General features: G+C 37.9%; 1 protein-coding gene across 6 annotated transcripts in view; it reads right to left on the bottom strand.

Moving 5' to 3' along the window:
- The window catches only part of LOC107569723 (plakophilin-4-like), a 93716-nt gene that overhangs the window by 61368 nt on the left and 12607 nt on the right, over nt 1–19741 (bottom strand). For 4 of the 6 annotated variants that reach the window (XM_016255869.1, XM_016255871.1, XM_016255872.1 and 1 more), the window contains exon 1: nt 10452–10641. The exons of 1 other annotated variant lie outside the window; for it this stretch is intronic. Coding sequence is in view for 1 of the 5 variants with exons in the window: in XM_016255875.1 (XP_016111361.1) it covers nt 10452–10465 (14 nt within the window). In the remaining 4 variants the exon portion in view is untranslated. Of the gene's footprint in view, nt 1–10451; nt 10642–19741 lie in introns of those variants that run through there. One more of the 6 variants, XM_016255875.1, reaches the window with a different exon arrangement.

Below are 19741 nucleotides of genomic sequence, written 5' to 3'. Positions count from 1 at the left end.
GAACAATACTTACACAGCTTTCATTAATCTTAATGCTACAAATGGACTCTTATTATAAAGTGTTACCATTTCATTTCAACTGTCATGCTTAAAGATGCACATATTTAAATCTATACACAAAGGCTATAGCAGTGGTTCTCAACCCGCGGCCCGTCACGAATTCAAATGCGGCCCACCATGCTGAACACAATAAAAAAAATAACTTTCAGTTTTACAATTCATTTTAGTTTTTACATTAATTAAAAAATGTACTAAATAAATATAAGCTAGAATGTTTTTGTTATGTAAAATAATTGAGTTTTTCATATATTATTTTCAGACGTGAGCAGATCTGTACTCACGTAATTAACGTTCAGAATGCAGAATTCAATTCAAATAGTCATCAGCAGCCATTAGTTCGGTAAAACTGAGCATCAGAATGGACACATTTGTTATTAAAACCCTTTAACGGCCTGCTCGACCAAATGGTTGAGCACATTTTGAGTCACTTTATTTTATTGAGAGGAGTACCTAACTTAACTCAAGTTGATTGATTCATCTCTACCATCTGGTTGAGGTATGTTATTCCAAACAAATCCACTAGATGTCAGAGTGTCAGTCAATCAACAGCACTTGTCACAACACTTCTTCTAACATGGATGTCAGAAACAAAGAAATCACTCCTGCCATGTGAACTGTTCTTGGTGAAATTTGGCAAGGTAAGCATATTTTTTTGACATATTACACTGTAAGAGCCCTAACTTTACAAAATTATGTTACTTGGTGCCATGAAAAAACTTTAGTATGTTTTTAATAATTTTTCAAAAACGTGCTCAACCAAATGGTTGATTTGTCACTTTATGGTAAACGTAGAAAAGCTAAGCTAATGTTTTCAGATCATCCATTTCTGCAGTCAGAATGGACTATTTGCTGAGAAATATAAACGTCTGATCATTCATAGCTATGAATATGACACAGCTATTGTTATTTCTTCATGAATATACTGAGATAATTTCTTAAGTATGTATTTTTTTTGCCACTTTTGGATATTTTTTGAAGTAAATATAATGAATTCATAGAATTAATGTGTGGAAATCATAATTATCAGAGGCAATTACTTCTTAAATGACAAATGCTGGTGTACTAACATTACTAAAATTGTATGAGATTGTTATTTATTTGTTGTTGTTTTTTTTACAATTACTAGATGGATGTCAACAGTTTCTATGGTACAAGAACGCACACTCTTCAGGCCCTTGTATCAGAAACCCCCCAAGACTCTGATGCTGATCTCAGTGATGTTGATGTCCCAATAGAGCAGTGGTCCTCAAACCTGTCCTGGAGTATGTCCAGCCCTGCACATTTTGTGTCTCCCTCATCAATCACACCTGATTCAACTCATCAGCTCATTAGTGGAGACTGCAAGACCTGAAGTGGTTGGGTCAGATAGAGGGAGACATACAAAATGTGAGCTGGGGGTACTTCATGGAGAGGTTTGAGAACCACTGCAATAGAGGATCCGGATTATCACCCCGTCCGAGAAGAGGTAGCTGGTGACAGTTCTTTTGAGTCCCCGGATGAAGATGATGCTCCCTCAACAAGCACATCCTCTACAATGCTTCCATGTAAGAAAAGAAGAAAAGGAAAACACACTCTAAAAACAGTTTCCTTGAAGGAGCCAGAGTATACCTACACTACACAGCATTGCTGGTTTACAAAGAAATGTTAATTTATGTAAAAAAAAGAACGAAAAAAAATCCTATTGCACTACCACACTTGAAGGCGTGTTTCTTGAATCATAAAAGCCTAAAATGCCATTATATTACTATCTTTTTTTTTTTTTTGAATGCAGAAAGAATGTAATGTCTTTGGTTTTGTTACTTTGTTATTTGTGTTATTTATTTTTATTTATTGTTAAAAAACAAGAAAACATATAATTTCCTGTGTTAAAATTAAACCTGAAATATTTAATTGTATACTTCGATAAATAAAGAAGATTCAATGTACAAAACTATTTTATTTTGATTATGTTTTTAAATAAATTAGTATTAGGGGCCATTCACATATCGCGTCTTTTGCACGCTCAAGTTCGTTATTTCAAATGTAGCCGCGCCGCAGGCGCACTCAGGGGCCGTTCACATATCGCGCCTAAAAACGCGTGGAAAAAGCTAGACGCGCCGCTTTCTGCTTTCCCCCCAAAGCGTTCGGGCGCTTGCGCTCCGGAGGCGTCTGCCGTTGCTGAGCAACCATGACCTGAGCTGTCTATGAAGACGCGGAAGTTTCAGCAAAGTGTAAATGGATTTGCAGCACTAAAAATCGCTTGCAGTAGCTCTACAACTACATTTATTTAAAAATGGCTATCCCTGTACAGCTATGATCAGCTGTTCCTTCATCTTGGCTGAGCTTTCAATGTTGTTACGGGAAAGGATGAAGCTGATTGGTTGGTTCTTGTCACGTGACCCGCGGTGCGCTTGCGGCATTCTGAAAAGTTGAAATGTGTTTATCTCGATGCGGCGCAGACGCGCCTGGAAAAAATGCTTTAGAGTGCGCCTGCCGCGCAGCTACATTTGAAATAACGAACTTGAGCGTGCAAAAGACGCGATATGTGAACGGTCCCTAAACCCTGATTTACACTGCACACGTCTGCGGCGCGTTAGGGCTCCGATGCGGCTACCGGTGCTTGTGTTCACACCAGACGCGCGGGGGCACGTTTCAAAAGCGTCCCAGAAGCGGCTCTCCGTGCCGCTTCGCTAAAGATAGGCGCCTAGTCTATTTTTGACGGCCGCGTCCAAACCGCACAGCAAATACAAAATAAAAGTCAAAAATCATGTCAATTTCAAAATAAACACCCTGTGCAGACACCCGATCGTATTTCACGGTCACATGTCTTTGGCAGGAGGACAGAAATTGACGACGAGCGGTTCATCCTCGAAATACACAAATACATGGTGTTGTATGACATCATAAATCTTTTTTACAAGGACAATATGAGCAACCAAACATCACCTGACAGGCAAATCACGTGGTCTCGCGAATCCTACCGCTGCGCTTCTGATCCGCTTCTGGTGTGAGTTGGCACCGCGTGAAGGACGTAACAAAACCTCTTCGCGACGCGCTCATTTTTTCCAGGCGCGTCTGCGCCGCATCGAGATAAAAACATTTCAACTTTTCAGAATGCCGCAAGCGCACCGCGGGTCACGTGACAAGAACCAACCAATCATCTTCATTCTTTCCGTCCTCAAACCCAGTGGTCCTCAAACCTGTCCTGGAGTATGTCCAGCCCTGCACATTTTGTGTCTCCCTCATCAATCACACCTGATTCAACTCATCAGCTCATTAGTGGAGACTGCAAGACCTGAAGTGGTTGGGTCAGATAGAGGGAGACATACAAAATGTGAGCTGGGGGTACTTCATGGAGAGGTTTGAGAACCACTGCAATAGAGGATCCGGATTATCACCCCGTCCGAGAAGAGGTAGCTGGTGACAGTTCTTTTGAGTCCCCGGATGAAGATGATGCTCCCTCAACAAGCACATCCTCTACAATGCTTCCATGTAAGAAAAGAAGAAAAGGAAAACACACTCTAAAAACAGTTTCCTTGAAGGAGCCAGAGGATACCTACACTACACAGCATTGCTGGTTTACAAAGAAATGTTAATTTTTAGTGCTGCAAATCCATTTACACTTTGCTGAAACTTCCGCGTCTTCATAGACAGCTCAGGTCATGGTTGCTCAGCAACGGCAGACGCCTCCGGAGCGCAAGCGTTTAAAATGCCTTTTTCTTGGTGGGGCAGTTAAAGGAGTAAAACGAAATGTGGAAAATGCCAGCGAAGGAACGCATACAAACAAGAGTAGTATCCGTTTATCCTTTGCTGAAACTTCCGCGTCTTCATGGACAGCGCAGGTCATGGTTGCTCAGCAACGGCAGACGCCTCCGGAGCGCAAGCGCCCGAACGCTTTGGGGGGAAAGCAGAAAGCGGCGCGTCTAGCTTTTTCCACGCGTTTTTAGGCGCGATATGTGAACGGGCCCTTATAGTTCATATTTTCTGATTTTCATAGTATGTGAATGAATTCCGGTATTTTTACCATAAAGTGACATATCAACCATTTGGTAGAGGCCGATATTTTAAAAATTATGGGATGTGTTGAAAAAAAATCGAGTGTGGTAACTAGTGACATAAGGAGATAAGAAATGCAAACAAAAAAAAATTAAAATGCCTTTTTCTTGGTGGGGCAGTTAAAGGAGAAAAACGAAATGTGGAAAATGCCAGCGAAGGAACGCATACAAACAAGAGTAGTCGCAGCAGTGAAGGTGAGAGTGCTGGACTTTCGGTTTGCCCCGCCACTCACTTGAAGATGTTCGGCTAGAGCCCTGCACGGGCCTTAAATACATGAGGTCCAGGCCCTAGCCCGGCCCGTGTCCGACAGCTCATCAGAATCACCGGCCGAGCCGTCTTTCCCCCCCTTCTCCCAAAACAGCTTATACTACTGTTTCAGCTATTAAAATAGTTCCGTTTTGTATGTAATGGCAAAGTGATTATATTTCGTTTCGTTTTTTTATTAAGTTAATTTAGAAAAAGGTTTGGAGCATTTTTTTGGTCCTTAAATATAAGTTTTTGTTTTTTAAAGTAACGACCAAGCAGCCAGCGGCAGACAGTGAGCATATGCTTGATCAATTTAGCCTTCTCAAATCATCACGACTTGTCTAAAATAAAATCTATAGCTATAAAACAGTTCAAGCATATAACAATGTTTAGACGTTAAAGCTAGATAAATGTGCGCTGTATCCAGTAGTTTGTGCGGAGACGCTCTGCAGGACATGGAGGCGCCAGCGCGATCACTTGCATTTCAGTAGATACACAGTCATTTTTGCTCATAAAGGTAGGAGTAATACATCATTCGTAACTGTAAAGGGTCTACTTTTATTTGTGTGCACTCACAATATCAACAAAACGTGCTTTTATAAAATAAAGAAATCAAACATGATGCGCTTTCTGCCGTCTACATGGCTCACAGACATGATAAATATGTCTATAGAAAGCTTTAAATGACCACTTAACGAAATAAAACAAATCAAAACAAAAACATATTTCATTATAATCATAATCCGTAAAGATGCACTTCTCTCTGAAGGCGTGTCTGAGATGGCGAGTCAGGATTGACAACTTCATCCTTGCACACCGACTCAGAAAACACTAGTTTATTAGTAAAACACTACCCAGCAAGCAATAGCCGTCATTTCAACGTCTCGGTTAAGTGTAGACCCGATATAGTCCGGCTATGTGTAACCCACTTCTAGCCCAAATAACCTTGAATTTGGTTTCATGTCATTTTTTGGCAAAATAACTTGAGATGTATGATATTCCATCATGTAAGCAAAGTAACAGCGTTTGCAGGGTGTTTGGTTTCATTTCTTTGACATGTTCAATATGTAGCCTGTGCGTAGTTTATTAGTAAATAATTCAAATATCTCCTTATTATTTCCCCCTGACACATTCATGGTAATTAATTTTGCCGGTGCTTTGCGGCAAGCTTAAGCCTATTGTGTGCATTTGAACGCAGAACGGTTCAGCTGCGCTGACGGCACGCTCGCTCTGCTGCTGCTGGACACTAAACACCGTCGACGCCCAGCAAGCAATTTTGCGTTTAAAAGACGTCTAGTTTACGTCTAAATATAGCCTAGACGTCTAGGCTAAAACGAGGCTAAATTTGGGCTGTCAGTGAAAATCTAATAGACGTCTAATCATAGCCCAAGAATATACTAGTCATCAATTAGACGGCTATTAAACGACTACATTTATACGTCTAATAGACAACAAAATGGCAATCAATACATACAGCTTTTATTAAGAAAAATAAAATTTGAGACAACTTAAGACAATACAAAATGATAAAAATACAAAAGAATGAATGCTTTGTAGATATTATTGACACTGCGAACATGATGGGATATCAACCATCTCATGCGCTGTCTGGCCAAACACTACAGTGATTCAGGTTTGACTATCAGTGGGCTACAGGTAGCCGCTCTGACTACGAGCTAAATCGTGGCTACGCACAGGCTACATATTGAACATGTCAAAGAAATGAAACCAAACACCTTGTGAACGCTGTTACTTTGCTTACATGTTGGAATATCATAAATCTCACAAGTTATTTTGCCAAAAAACGACATGAAACCAAATTCAAGGTTATTTGGGCTAGAAGTGGGTTACACATAGCCGGACTATATCGGGTCTACACTTAACCGAGACGTTGAAATGACGGCTATTGCTTGCTGGGCGGTCTCACGGTCTCGTGTTGTTTCCACCAGCGCAGCAAATTATTATTTTTTTCATCACTAATTGATGGATGTCTAAAATATAAAAATAGGAGATGCTGATACTCCTTTCGAGCCGAATTTCACAAAATTGGTCAGCTCCCGACAGCACCAGGTGTTTTATTAATGGTGAGTATAATTATTTATTTAAATGAATGTAATCGATTAGATATCATAATATTTAGGCGCGCGCGACTGCACTTGAAACCATAGTGCGGCCCAGTGGAAAGAAAGGTTGATAACCACTGGGCTATATAGCATTAAAATGATATACATATGGATATTGTATGTATACTCTCAGACTTGAACTGCTTCTATTCTTGAACACTTGATGGTTATCTAATCAAAATAAAAGCGCAGAGCTGAGTCTAGGAGAACTCATCGGTATCACACACACGCCGGACGCGTCGGGTTCAACTCGAGCAGCGGTCTAAAACAGTTTATTTAAATCAACAAACGGACACAAGTTTACTTCAAGAATGAACAATTTGGTATAGATGAATTTGAAGTTTGTGTTTAAAAAACGGAGCAAACGGAAAGAAAAAGCGCGACCTATATTATAGCTCTATAATTGAAGCTCACAGACTTTACTAGAGCCACAGAAAGACAAACGTTTTGCTGAAAATGCACAATACACAATTCATTATGTACATTAACAACGATTCGGGACCAATATAATGTAATTTAAAGAGAAACTATGTGAATGGCGCTCTGTGGCGGGGTAGGATTTTCTGTTGGCTGCATTTAAATCCGCGTCTGAAGTTTCCCGCTCTGTTCAGCGTGCAGTGTCACGTGTCTAAACAAATACCACGTGCTGTCAGTGATTTCAACCACTAGAGGCCGCTCTCGCACTGTGTAATGACAGCAGACCTTTCTCAAGCATGGACGCAACCCGGAAAACTATCGGCATGGATTTTTGTTGATATCCGATAGTTCCAGCAATCAACTATCGGTGCCGATACATCGGTCAACCTCTAGTCATGTATTCCAAAATAATCATGGTAGGCCAGGAAGCCGTGTAAATCGCAACATCCTTTTGTTTGAGGACCACAGATAGAGAGCCAGCCCTTGAAAAGCAGTGGCTGTGGTTAAGTAACCTCTGTTGTAAGCTCAGTTGGATGCAAACAAGAAAGTTCTGCTGTTACTGGACACACACAAGTGACAAACTTTAAATCCTTAATTTTAAACAATGCTGCACTATATTCAGGACCTGTGTTACCTGGACTTTTAAGCCTTCTACAGTCTGCATGATTTTAGAAATTATATAAGATCATTACAAATCACACTGCGACATGGATCTAATAAACCTGCTGTAGACTGTGCGAAGATGACATCTATTGACTCGTAGGCTACAACTCAAGTTACTATTGAAAAATAAAACGTCATCAGATGTGCTAGTGGTAAACGAAGAATCATGCAGTTCTGTTTTGCACACAAACAGCTCTTAAAGAGTTTTTATGTAGCCTGTTTTCAGCTCCAATAAATGGTTTGCAAAAAAGAGACACAGGATAAATGTTTGATATTAGGGCTAGTAGTTCAACGGATCACAAATCTCACGGTTCGGATCACATTACGGTTTTGACCCACGGATCGGATCAGCAAGAAAAGAAAAATAGTTCAATTTAGCTTGCTTTCCATTTATTACTTAAAGTGAAGTACTTCTTTGATACCACAGCAAATGATACTAGATTAACTAAGAAAGATTAAACATTAAAGAGACGAGAACAGCCAGTAAAAATAACAAATATAACAGATAAATACAACAGAATGTTACAAATAAAATAAGGTTGGTAGTATTCAAATACAGAAATGTAATTATTAGGGAAAATAACACTACATAGTGTTCACTGTATAAATTAAATATAGATTTTTATCACAGCTGTTTTGTTGTTTGATGATCATTAAATGACAACATCAGTATTTATAGGCCGCTGTCCCTTTATGACCTGATGCACGGATCCGATATAATGTTACACCTCACATCCGATTTCTTTCTTAGCCGTTTTCATTCACTCGAGACATAACTGACTGCGTTTACCTGAATGATTGTCAAGATGGGTATTTTGTCATAATTTTATGTGTGTGTCTGTTCAGAGGATTCAGTTCGGTGTTTGCGCGCCGTCTGAAACGCGTGTGCACATAGAGAACAGCGCGCGAGTAACAAATCGAGTTCCCTTTCGCTTTTCTCTCTGGAATTGTTTACAATTCGCTTGCTTGTGTAAATACGAACAAATGATAAACTTATACTCTATTATGGTTAAATTTAGCAATTAATCCGCGGATCATATGCGTGCCGAACCGTGGGGCTTGGTCCGTACGGATCATGGATCAACTACAATTCGTTTAACCACTAATTAGGGCTGGGCGATATAGATAAGAAATGTATCAACGATATAATATTTCATATCGTTCGGTATCGATAATTATTGCATTTTTTTTTTAAAACAAAGAGTAATAGAATTGTTTTCTTAATTTAACCATGTATTTTTAAATTAACCCAATTTATTGAGACAAACAACAAATATTTTTTGTTTTAACAGTCAAACACACAATAAAAATTAAACAAATATCTCATTTCTAATGTTTTATATGCAGATTAAATAGGTCTTAATGAAACTTTTGGCTTGTCTCCCGAGGCCACAGGAGGGCGCAATGAGCAAAATAATGCAGTGCATAAAATTGTCAATGCAAGGAAATAAATGTCTATAAAAAAACCATGCATTATGCTTAAATTAACTCATAAATCAAATATAATTTCGTAAATTGCACAAACAATTATGAACAAAACAGCATCATGTATTTATGCATTGCTTAATACAAAGAGCCGAAGCACCGATCACACAGATTGCATTTAAAAACATAAGAAACGCAGTGAAAGGGAATAAACCTCCACAAATTTGCGACATGTTTTCTACACGTTTAAATTGTTTTAACTTTGCATGGCTAAAGCTCTTGTGTGAGACGCGAGTGCAGCAGTCATATTTCTCCGTCTAAAATGCGCTGTGTGAATGGCTTGGTTTCGGTTTTCACCTAATCAAGATCTTCTACGCATTGAGCTTCTCCATTTCTCTAATATTTTGAATGAATAACACAGCAGCGGCACGTCTTGTGGGCTAGAATAACAAAACATTAAAATACAACAACGTCACTAACATTACTCACCACATCTCGTGCTCCACTGATGACACTCCCTGGTGCACTTGTAACATTAAAATGCAAATGTTTTTTAAATTAGACTAATATTCATTTTTGTATTCACAATCTCCTCATCGCAGGCAGGCACAGCACTCATTTCACATGTGTTCGTGTTTGTGTGCTGTCTGCGTCACTCATAGCACGTGCCTATATCGAACATTTTTAATATCGTTAATCGAAGAAGGTGTACCATCGATAAATATCGATACCGTTTTATGGCCCAGGCCTATTTGATATCATTATTTAATCACATTGGAATCGAAACTGGGAATCGAAAAGAATTAGAATTGATAAGCAGAATCGGAATTGATCAAATTCAAACGATACCTAACCCTAGTCTGGGACAGCCAAAAATTAAGCAGTGTGTCCCAGGCTTTAAAAAATATGATTCCTAGTATGCAGAGACTGGAATAATGAGTGCCCTGTTGGTTATAGTATAATTACTTTGTTTATAAGTAAGCTTATTTCTTTACTTGTGGAAAAATAGTAATGACATAGAATAAGATGATATCTAAAGTATTAATCTGTTTGTTAGATTTTTTATAGCTTCATAATAGCTATAAAAATATAGGTAGCCGTCAAAACATTCATATCAGTCAAAATATTTCAGTAAATGGGTTCTTCACAAAAACATTCACAGGAAAACATTCCCACAGGCACACGATGCTTAACTGCTTCTCTCAAATAGCATATTGACTTCGCCATAAAAAAGTGAAACATTATTATAATATTTGTAGTCAGCTTTTGCCTTTCAGCTCTCCTTACACAAGGTCAATCCATTTTCCATTTTCCAACTTCAATAAAATAAATAATAAATACATTTTTCTGTTCTTTTCTACTGAACTGACACATATCCAGAGAAACAGCATTACTACAGCAGCAACCACAAAGGAGCAAAGCTTTAGAGGAACGCACCGGGCAATAAACTCGGAGACACTGATGTTTGGAAAGAGTAATTACCTGAAGGTCGTCATTTGTTTGATCCACAAATCCAGAAACGTGTGTCAGTAGCAATCCAGTAATGAGCAAAATGTCTTAAATTCCCATAAACTCCTCTGAGGTGAGGATGTGGAGGATGACTGTGATATGGAGCACTCATTAGCCTTTGCAAAGGTTTGACTTTCCACAGGACAGAATGAGGAAAATAAATACTGAAGGAGGCACAGCTGAAAACATTCAACTTTGTCTGACACACCCAGAGGCTTTGGAATGGATCCCAGCTCTAAATGTTCCTGTTTGCATCAGACACAACACGCTTAAAAAAAAAAAAAAAAAAAGGGAGAGAGAAAGAAAGAGAAACCCAACATGTATGCACACGCACACTCAAAAACTACAATAAACACAGCAGGCTTCAGCTTTTTACATGTTCTGAGTGAAATGTTAAAAGATTCCCAGCTCTCTGTTGTTCCCTCTGTGGAAAGAGAGCAGGCTGGAGCATTCTGTGCGAGGCTCACTCAGAGCCATCAAAGAGCGCTTAACCTTTCATGGGCAGGGCCTGCAGTCACCTTACACAGGAAGCGATGTCCTTCAGTTCATAAAGGAGTGTTTCCACAACTTGCATTCTCTTGAAGAGACACACCTCACACTTAATCACACTCATTCACTAAGAAATCTGACACAATGGCCTCAATTTTAGTTACACATCATGGCATCTAACGTCGGCTTTTTGAAGTGATATTTCTTATCTTTGTTAAGTAATAAAAAGAACAAATATGTGACCCTGGACCACAAAACCAGTCACAAGGGTCTGAAAGCTGAATAAATAAGCTTTCCATTGATGTATGGTTTGTTAAGTTAGGACAATATTTGGCCGTGATACAACTATTTGAAAATCTGGAATCTGAGGGTGCAAAAAAAAAAATCTTGAGAAAATCATCTTTAAAGTTGTCCGAATTACGTTCTTAGCCATGCATATTACTAATCAAAAATTAAGTTTTGATATATTTACAGTAGGAAATTTACTAAATATCTTCATGGAACATGATCTTTACTTAATATCCTAATGATTTTTGGCATAAAAGAAAAATCGATAATTTTGACCCATACAATATTGTTGGCTATTGCTACAAATATGCCCCAGCGACTTATCACTGCTTTTGTGCTCCAGGGTCACACATGATTCAGACACTACATGGCTTTTCACTACCTGTATACAGTCACAACAAGTTATGACAGAGTAAACCATGTTTTATTTGCATGGCTACTACATTGAAAATACCCTAAAAACCTTATGAATGTTACAGTTATTTTATAATTTCCCTCACCCATTTTATTATTAGTGTCTTGATTTATTTTACTCTTTCCCCACAAAAAGAACACCCTTACACACACACACACCTCTCTTTGTAGCCTATATCACTATGCTAAACTTTTTCAGTAAAATATTATGTAGTTTAGGAACAAATGGGAAAGAGCATAAAAGAAAAGGATAGAAAGAGCAACTGCAATTTCAATCATAATCTGCGTTTTTGGTACAACACAGCAAAACATCCCATGTTAAGTGAGTGGGTGGAGAGCATGCTGCGCTTCAGTCAGGACAGGACAGCTATTCCACTACAAACATCATGTGGGCACATTTATATTTGACTGCACCTGTACAAGGTTTCAGTGATACGATGATCAAAAACTGTTTTGAATCTCATTTCCACCGGCATTAGCCCCGACAATAATAATAATTTATAAGCTTGCAGCTTGTTAATAATACTAAGAGAACATGTCTCGAGTTCATGTGGACTGCACACAAAAACAAACAAACACAGCAAAACTAGCTTAGTCCAATTCACAAACAAAATTACTTTAGTTTTGTGGCCCAAAAACATATGCGACTAGTATAGTAAAGTTCTCGATTAATGACAGATGTTTTGTCATGAAGCACATATGCATATCCAACTAATTTCGTCATATTGACAATAACTGACAATAATCAGTAATGAAAATTGTCTTGCAACTTTACTCTGAACAGTACAAACATATTAAAACTAAAGTGAAAGAAAGACCCATTTAATAACACACTCCCGATAAGCCTGACATCACTCACATGACACAGAATATGAGAAAAGCATGACCGGAGAAGAAAATCTAGAACAGGGGAAAGATACCCTTGGGCTAGTAACCAACATTTTTATGCTTGAATCAAGGTTGTTAAGATGCCAAGTTTATAGATACCTTGACACAAATCTGGAGATCACAGCAAAAAACTAATACTAGCCTGTAATGTAAGAAAACCCTTATTAAAGGACAAGTAAACAGTCGGTAATAAAAGAACGAAGAAACTAATAACCACAATAGGACAAATAAATAAAACGGAACAAAGACACAAATAAAGTTAACAATACTTTTCAGGAAGGTCTGTCCAGCAGAATTTTTACAGAAACTAAAAGTAATCAAATGCAAAACATTAAATAGTCTTCAATGTATTAATAAAATAAACGATGATAGTGCACCATGATTTATAGCATTACTAGCTAACTAATAACACTGTCATTATGGAGGACAAAAGAGTTTGTCCTATAGATACTGGCCCCCACAGCGTACAGAACTGAAATGGACTCATTTCGGCTTCCACAGTAAAGGCAGCACCAAGGAGATCGACAAAATATGCCAAAATCAAAAAAATCTGTGAAAACACAACAAATCCGAGAGCAGAGTAAACAAGGCCCAATTCTGATGAAACCACAAACGACTGACCACAACTCATGCAAAGACAGAACTTTGCAAAGATACACATCCTCTCAGTGTTGTAGAGAATTAAAGTCTGTATAAAGCAATATTAAATGTGTTCGGAGTTTATCACTCACAACAAAGAAAAATGTGTTATTAACCACCCAGCCAAATTTGAAAAAAAAGAAAAGTAAATTAAGTTATCAAAATCTTGTAAACAAGCAGTATTCTTGGCTCTCAAATGCTGGGGGTGTCCGCTGGCCACTCACGGGAAAGCTGCAGTCTCTCTCAACTGTCAAATACCGCTACAACCTGAATGGATGCTCCCTCTATCAGCTTAATTGGAATTATACAGCCATAGGCCTACATATTTAGCAATATGCATTTACGTGATGTCCAAAGCATAGCTAGCTAGCAAACTGTAGGCTGTAGTAACTAACGGTAATGACAGATACTCGTGATTGAGTGGGCGAACCACTGATGCTAATTTGCTCTCGTTATTATAATGTCAGGGCTCCGGTCGAGACACGATTTCAGGCCTGCCTGAACACAAAAATAGTGAAAAACTGTTTAACGACCTAACTCCACAGTTCAGTAGGCTACTACATAGTTAACAGTCTTTGCAACATGTTTTCAGCAGTACATTTCAAACATTCATTATGTTTTTAGAAACAATTTTCTGAATTGCCTTTACACAGACTGCAAGGATTCTGTAACATTGCAAAAACAATGGAGACAATGCCTTCCCAACAACACATCACTGAGGGTGCTGGAATCTCTCAGCTGAGCGGACACGCGACGCTTGGACATTTGGATCAGACACAGTGCTACAGCAGCCAGCAGCTAAAGCACAAAACAAGACCTGCTCTAGTCATCAATCACAGGGCAATCAAAGACATTGTTATAAGCTGAAATAGCTCTTATAATATAATATGACAAAGATTTTCAGTGCTGATCTCACCATTTTTATCATTCGGTGTTCGAGTCACTTAAAGGAAAGCCACATCATTTTCAAAACACTCCTATTGTTGTGTTACAAAATGTAGATTTACAGATTTTTTTTTAGGTGAGAATGTAGCTGTTAAACTATTTTGTAAAGAAAGTACCTATTTGACAATTTGCTCTGATTTTTGGAGATGAGAGATCCAGGCAATCATCAGGAGGTCAGTGCTCATGTACCCTGCCAAGAGCAGCCTTTCCTCTGAAAGTCCTGACATTTGCCACTGGCTCCGTTTTGTTTTGGGTATATCTTGGAATCATAAATCTATTATTTGTTCCCAAATAATTTAGGCTGAGGGTAAAGTTTTTGTTTTTAACTGTACTTTTGTACTTTTGACTGAATTGCTTGCTTGTTTTTTTTCAGACTGATCAAACATCTTATACTTTTATAAAAGCTATTATTATAGTCCATTAAAAACCATAATTTAACAAAAAACAGGGTTGTGTTTTTAAATATTTATTTTATTATTAATTTATTATTTTATTCTAAATATACAATGAAAATAATCAGAGTAGGCACTAGGGGTGATATTGACAAAAAAAATTATATCTCAATATTTTCTGGGATTTTATCGATAACGATAATTAGAAGAAAGCTTTTGATATTCTTGATATTCTGTGTGGTGGTCCGTTCACACAGATAAGAAATTAATATTTTCCAATAAGTTTAAATGGATTTTTACCTATTATGCATTTTTACTTTTGTAAAACCATTTTTATAAAAGTGTGCTTTATCTTTTGAGTAAAATTCCTACATTTAATTAGTGAATTAGAATAATAAGTCATTTGGACTGTAACCAAGCAAATGAAATCAGTATCAAGAAAATTCATAGTTGCAATGCAGAGGAAACATAGAAGCTGCATCTGAAGTGGCATTTAGATGTATTTACACACTACTGTTTATTGCAGAACATGAATGCATTTATAACCTGCAATTACAAATGCATAAATAATGTTTTGATATATTAAACATAAAACGTTGAATGCTGTTATTTGAAATTATTTAAATAATAAAAAGCAATTTTAAATGTGAAATTAAAACTGCCAGTAGGTGGCAGCAAGTCATTGTGATTGAACCAAATCATTTTCAATGGTTGATTCATTCAGGAAGGAAAGACACAAAACAGAGACACAAAGCAGCATTGTGACTGTGTTTGGAATTATTTGTTGTCAATATAGAGCAAAAACAGGCCATGTGGTGTATAAAACGTAAGTCTTTTAATTAACTTCTTGTTTTTTGAACTGTTGTAAAAACAAAACAAAAAAAATTACATTTGTAATCATGGTAGCTAATTTTTGGAGAAAAAAACAGCACTCTTTGAAATATATAAATGTTCTGTCCCCATATCTTGAATTTGTGATAATTCTAAATGTATTTTAATAGACTGAATCATGCAATGAAATAACACGCACTAGTCTAGACTTCACGTAATGCAAGCGTGCACTCTGTAGGGGTGTTTTGAATGATTTTGCAAAATACTCAATAACAACAATTACGATATTAATCGCAGACGATGTATACCGCACACCCCTAGTAGGCATATGTTGCAGAAGTAGCTCCAAACACAAGAGGGTTTTTTGAGACACTCCATTTTTTCCTTATTCTTCTTCCTTGTTCTGTCAAACTGCTGTATGAAAGCAATTTCACACAAGAAGGTCCCCTTTGTGCTGCCAAAACAGCTCCGATGTGTCGAGGCATGGACTCCACAAGAACCCTGAACATGTTCAGGGGGATCGGCAGCAAGACATTAGCAGCAGAACCTTGCAAGGTCAGCCTCCATGGAATGGATTTGTCGGTCCATCACATCCATAGATGCTCAGTCGGATTGAGATCTGGGGAATTTGGAAGCCAAGGCTACACCTTGAACTCCTTGTCATGTTCCTCACACAGCCTCTGGAAAAAAAAGAGGTGCGACTAGGCATAGGCCGATTACCGGTTTCAAGGTATACCAGCAGCAAGCGTATGCATGGTGATATTCTCGATAATGGCGGAACATGATCACTTGGAGGAGAAGAATTGTTGAATAAATTCATTATTTTAGTTTTCTTTGAGTACAAAAAGTATTCTCATTGCTTCGTAAAATTACGGTTGAACCACTGATGTCACATGGGCTATTTTAACAATGTCCTTACTATGTTTCTGGGTCTGGGAACTAGTGTTGTCACGGTACCAAAATTTCAGTACTAATACCAGTGAAAATCCACGGTTCTCGGTACCAAAGCAAAACACAAAAACATGCTAATTGAACAACATTATTTTTTATTAATAACGTTAAACAAAAATTAAATGTACAAAACCAATGCCATTCCTTATACTTATTTAAAATTGTTTCAAGTTTTTCCACAAGTAATAAAAGTATGAAAAAAGTAAACAAGTTTCACCCAAAAGTTTTGGTTATATTTCTGCTGGTACTGTAAAACAATTGTAAACTGTTGTCTGTTTTAGGGTTTGCTGGTGTGTTTCATGATCTTCCTCAGTCTGCAGCTGTAAAAGGAAAATATAATATACTTAAAGGCGCAATAGGAGATCTTGGAAAATGCTAACTTTAGCCTGATAGCACTGAAAGCGAATGTCCCACCCTCCCTGCAATCGCCGTCCAAAGCCACGCCCCCTGAATGCATATACGCGCACTCACAGACCAGAGTACCAGAGACAACATTACTACAATAGGCTACATCAGCGGTTCCCAATTCCAGCCCATGTTCCGAAGTGAAGTAAACTTCAATATATTTCCCCCGCTCAGTGAGGAGGGAGCAATGAACACTGTGTAGGGATCATATCGATCGGAACACAGTTCATGCACGTAGCTCACTTCTAACGAGCTGGTTATCTGAATCGGGTGTGTTAGCTAAGCGAGACATTCAAAATATGCAGAGCGGGGGGCACGAGGACTGGATTAATCGCTGGGCTACATCATGCGTCATTCACCGGTGAGAAAACTTTAAAAGTACTACAATACCAGGAAGGAAGATCGGGTTGTTGATGTTTGTCTGTCATTCTCGCTCTGTCTGCACAGCGTGCGTGAACGCGCTGATGATGTATCCTATCTGCGCGAACCGGGTGCGCAGAGGTATGCAGATAAATAAGTTGACAGGCAGGTAGGAAAGCATATTAAAACGCTCGGACCGAGCATTTTGATTGGACGAACATTTCTTGGTCCTATGCCTTCCACAGAATATATAAATACAGATGAATACATTTAGACCACTTAACGTAATGATTGCTATCGGGATGTGAAGAGACTTTCAACCAGCGTAACAAAAAATGTTTCTGAAGACAATCACCTATTACACCTTTAAGTAAAGCAATGGGCTGAGTCTGACCAAATGCAACATTAGATCACTGACACCAGCTAAAATATAACTTTTCAGTAAATAACAAACATCAGTTTTTAAAATAAATTTAGATAAGATGATTGCATACAGTATATTAAGTGAATATCAAATAGATGGAAACTGTAGCATTAAAAACACTTTACAATAAGATTAAATTTGTTAGATAACATGACCTAACAATAAACAATAGTTATATAGCAATTATTCTTCTTAGGGTTAATTTCAAAATTTACTAATACATAAATAAGTTCAATCTGTTAAAATTATTTAATGCACAATGAACAAACATGAATGATCAAGTGTTTGTATTAAATAACATTCACAAACATTAATGAATGTTGTAAAAATATATTGTTCACTCCCTGTAAGATGTTACTAGATCTAACTCATGTTAGATAACATTAAGTCATTCTAAAGTCTATACAGGAGATAAAATTTGACTGTACTTTTATTTAATCCATACTGTGTTCATATTTAAATTTTAAAGGGCTTTTAAAGGGGTCATATGACGTTGCTAAAAAGAACATTATGTTGTGTATTTGGTGTAATGCAATGTGTTTATGCAGTTTAGGGTTAAAAAAACACATTATTTTCCACATAATGTACATTATTGTTTCTCCTCTGTGCCCCGCCTTTCTGAAACACGTCGATTTTTACAAAGCTCATCAGTCTGAAAAGCGAGGTGTGCTCTGATTGGCCAGCTATCCAGTGCATTGTGATTGGCCGAATACCTCAAGCGTGTGACGGAAATGTTACGCCCCTTACCATATTGTGATCAGAGCATGTCGTTTTCCGCTCTATGGACGTGCGCTCCACTCAGTCGCTCTAATCGCCCAAGCAAGCGCAGGACTACCTATTGTTTCGGGTCAGTTATTTTTTTAAATAATATTTTAATAGGCCTAAGTGGTGTAGGCTAATATCTTCTGTACTCTGTAGTTCTGTATTTAGGCCTATATACAGCTGTGTGTTAGCTTAGGTCTACAGTTTAACTGAGATTATTTAATAACTACGGAGCTCCGAATATAATTCGAATTAATTACGAAGTCAGCAGGTTTTATTATTTTTTAAATGTATTAATATTTATTAAGTTTAAGCAATAATGATTTTAATAAGTAATTACGAAATATTATAATTTGTTCCACGATTTAGGCCTACTATAGGAAATGAACGAATTAACGAACGAATTAATTCGTGGCAGCTAAGCCTAAACAAGAGAATGAATACTTAATTCGAGGCCATCATTTAGACTAAACGAAAAAATTAATTCTTAATTCGTGGCCATAATGTAGTCCTAGCATAAAAGAGAACTAGCCTATTCTAAATTCGTGGCTGTGATTTTGTCTGCATATTCATGATCGGGGCTCCGTACAACCGAATATAACCTTAGCCTACCTGTTTATTCATTCATTTATTATGGTATGTAACTAGCTCACCTTTTGCTGCACCATGTTTGCATACATCTTCGTGCTTTCTGTAATCAATATGAATCTGTACTAACTTTAACAGTCTCCCCGCACTCCCTCTCAGTTTCTTCCCCTTGCTCATTCTTAAATTTGATTTTTACTTTACATTTATGTATAAGGCTTGCAACTTCGTTGAAACGATATCTGAACTCCATAACTTCTCTACTATTCTCGATCTCTACAGATTCTCGATCTCGAACAAGCAAATCACCAAACGGCATTCTGGGTTGAGCGAGCGGAGCGGAATCTTCAGAAAGGTGCTTTGCGCTCTTAAGGAAATATTACCACTCCGCTCCCCGCTCCGCTCACATGTTCTGATTGTGATGCAGTGTCTCGGCCGGAGCGACGAGACAAAAACATTAAAACCCAATATAAACGAGGCATTTGTTGCATCCAGTGGGGACATAATTACTGATTATAATGACTTATACTGTCTTTTTACGCGTTGCACATCACGTCGCGTAAACATAAAACCATGTCTGCATTTGTGATCGGAGAAACGACAAACAACAAGCCCTACTCTACACTGCCCAAAACTCGCGTTTGAATCATCAGTGGCAAATCCTTTAAATATAAAAAACGTACTTGCAGGCAGTGAGTCAGAAGAGCCAGACTGTCCTTGCAAAGTTGGAACTGCCCCACTTTATAGAAACAGCCTTTGTGCCACAGACACATTGTAGGCTACTCTGCAGGTTCAGGAAACAGTCCTCCATAAAATGTGCTGCACACATCTGAATATTTGGGTTGAACTGTTCTGGAACAGTGTTGTAAATACAACTTAACCACTGATTT

The sequence above is a fragment of the Sinocyclocheilus grahami genome, unplaced genomic scaffold (assembly GCF_001515645.1).
Source record: "Sinocyclocheilus grahami isolate Dianchi unplaced genomic scaffold, SAMN03320097.WGS_v1.1 scaffold1375.1, whole genome shotgun sequence".
Taxonomy (NCBI): Eukaryota; Metazoa; Chordata; class Actinopteri; order Cypriniformes; family Cyprinidae; genus Sinocyclocheilus; species Sinocyclocheilus grahami.
This window is presented reverse-complemented; position numbering and strand designations above follow the sequence as displayed.